The 2,063-nt window shown below is 41.2% G+C and overlaps 1 protein-coding gene across 1 annotated transcript; it reads right to left on the bottom strand.

Annotated features, from left to right (window-relative positions):
• Nucleotides 1-635: 635 nt before the first annotated feature.
• On the bottom strand, nucleotides 636-1,863 carry rprml (reprimo-like). Its single transcript, XM_074657476.1, has one exon. The coding sequence runs from the start codon at nucleotides 1,746-1,748 to the stop codon at nucleotides 1,422-1,424; it is 327 nt and encodes a 108-aa protein (XP_074513577.1). The 5' UTR covers nucleotides 1,749-1,863; the 3' UTR covers nucleotides 636-1,421.
• Nucleotides 1,864-2,063: the final 200 nt, after the last annotated feature.

Genomic DNA, 2,063 nt, shown 5'->3' on the forward strand with positions numbered 1-2,063 from the left:
GCTTATTCATATTTATGCTCTCCTCTACACACTTTCTGATGGCACAAAAGAAGAAGACGAACATGAGCTCTGGATGCCATACTTAACTTCCCGGCAGCCCCCACTGCACCTTAAGAGTTTAAGTGGTCGGGGCGAGCCTGAATGTTCCTTGATTGCAGCCGGTCACTCTTCAAAGAGATCAGATTAAATGCTGTGAAGCCAGTATGAGCTCGGCCTGTTGTCTACAAGATGGATAGCTCAGCCTGGCCTCTCATCGCCTCTCTATATAAAGCTGCAATAAATGCCATGCTGCTTCTACTGAGTGCCTAAGTATTAAGTGTGATTGAACCATGTGAACCTAATGCTTCAGATTGTTTTTCTCTACTTTAAGCTGGAACTATGTAAATATCATTTTCTCTGTATACCTTCTTTAACATTTAAAAGTGCACCTACTATATAGTATGTTAAAATATTCACTTAATGCCTTCATCCTGTGCCTGAAGATCACATCTGATTAGATTTGAAGGGAGATATGGATCAGAGAACGTTTGATTTGACTTTAAAATTAAAAAGTAAACTAGTTAATGTTTCTTTCGAGATTGGTATAGTACTAATTAAGTTCCAAGTTGAAAGACAAGACACAATTTTGGAAGAAAAACGCATATATTCATGATCTGTATCATGTTAATTAACAGATGACAACGCTTAATATGGCCATTTCAATGTTTTAATTGCATGCTGCAATTTCAAGTTTTTTTTTTGGTACAAAATAATTCATGCAGCATCAGTGATTTTCAAAAGTGCAAAACGGGTCCAAAAATCACTTTTACAGATCAATTAGCGAGCATGCCAAACAGGACCAGAACCACTCCATAAAGCTGTGACGGAGTTTTGTTGAAAAACGTGCAAGATTTCAGTATTTAGAGTGTATTTACCAAAACGAGACCAAGAAAAATACTTTTGTAATAGAGAATACCCCACATGTCCATCACGTCCACATAGTAACACTGGCAGAAGGTGGAACTATTAAGTCACAATCATGCTTTTTGACAGTTGTTTTTAAAAACATTCATTAACAACCATTTCAAATTTACAAAAAAAAAATAACTTAACAAAACATGAGGTATAACAGCTTGTAAACATTTCGTCACTTTTGTTCAAAGTTGGCAACATTAAAATTCACTCCAAAGATTCAACAGATCAGCCCACGTGTAAACAATTCCCCATGTTTTTACGCACAGACTTTTACGCACGAACATTTTGTCGCTGGATTACGTTCCTTGTCGTCGTTTTTCGGAAGGAAATGTGAAAAGTTTTTGCATATCTTTCCTCAGTAGGACACACAGAGAAGAGCGTCTTTTGAGAAGTAACATGCAGATGCGCACCAGATCCTCACACCTTTCCAGCTCTCCACAGTAAACCTCTGTAGCTCTCCATGCTCTCTAGCTGAGTCCGATCATGACCGTCTCCACGTCTTTGGAGGGTCTTCGGTCCTTCACCAGGAAGTTAATCATGCTCTCCGATTTGATCATCAGGTTGCACCCGAGAAAAAAGATACCGAAGACGACGGTGAGCGACAGTACGCACAGCACCGCGATCTGCACCACACGCATGACGAAGAGTTTACGCTCGTCTTGTGCCAGCACAAGCAGAGAGCCTCCTCCGCCGTCTCCGGTCACCACGTTTTCGGTGCTGTTGCCGGAGTACGTCGCCAAAGTCCCGACCAGAGTCTGACTCCCGTTAAACACGTCGAAGAAGGAGACGTTCATGTTTCCTTGCAGGGTTTGTCAGCAAAAAAAGACGCGCGTCTCCAAAGTCTCCACAGTCTCACCACAAAAACCTGGACTCCAAGTAAAACTTTGCGTCATGTGATTGTTTCAGGGAAAAAATAAGAGGAAGAAATCCCAAAATAATAAGCCTTTTAAAGTCCAGCAACATGGAGTTTTGCCACAACCTCAGTGCGTAATGACCACATCCACCTCATCCCTGTTGCTGCTGCAAGTCAAACAGCCAAAAGCCACTATCAGGTGCAGCCAAAAGTAAGTTTCTTCAACTCAAAAGTCTTAAGTGAGTCTTCTTCTATC

Source organism: Sebastes fasciatus, chromosome 13, assembly GCF_043250625.1.
Source record: "Sebastes fasciatus isolate fSebFas1 chromosome 13, fSebFas1.pri, whole genome shotgun sequence".
Lineage (NCBI taxonomy): Eukaryota > Metazoa > Chordata > Actinopteri > Perciformes > Sebastidae > Sebastes > Sebastes fasciatus.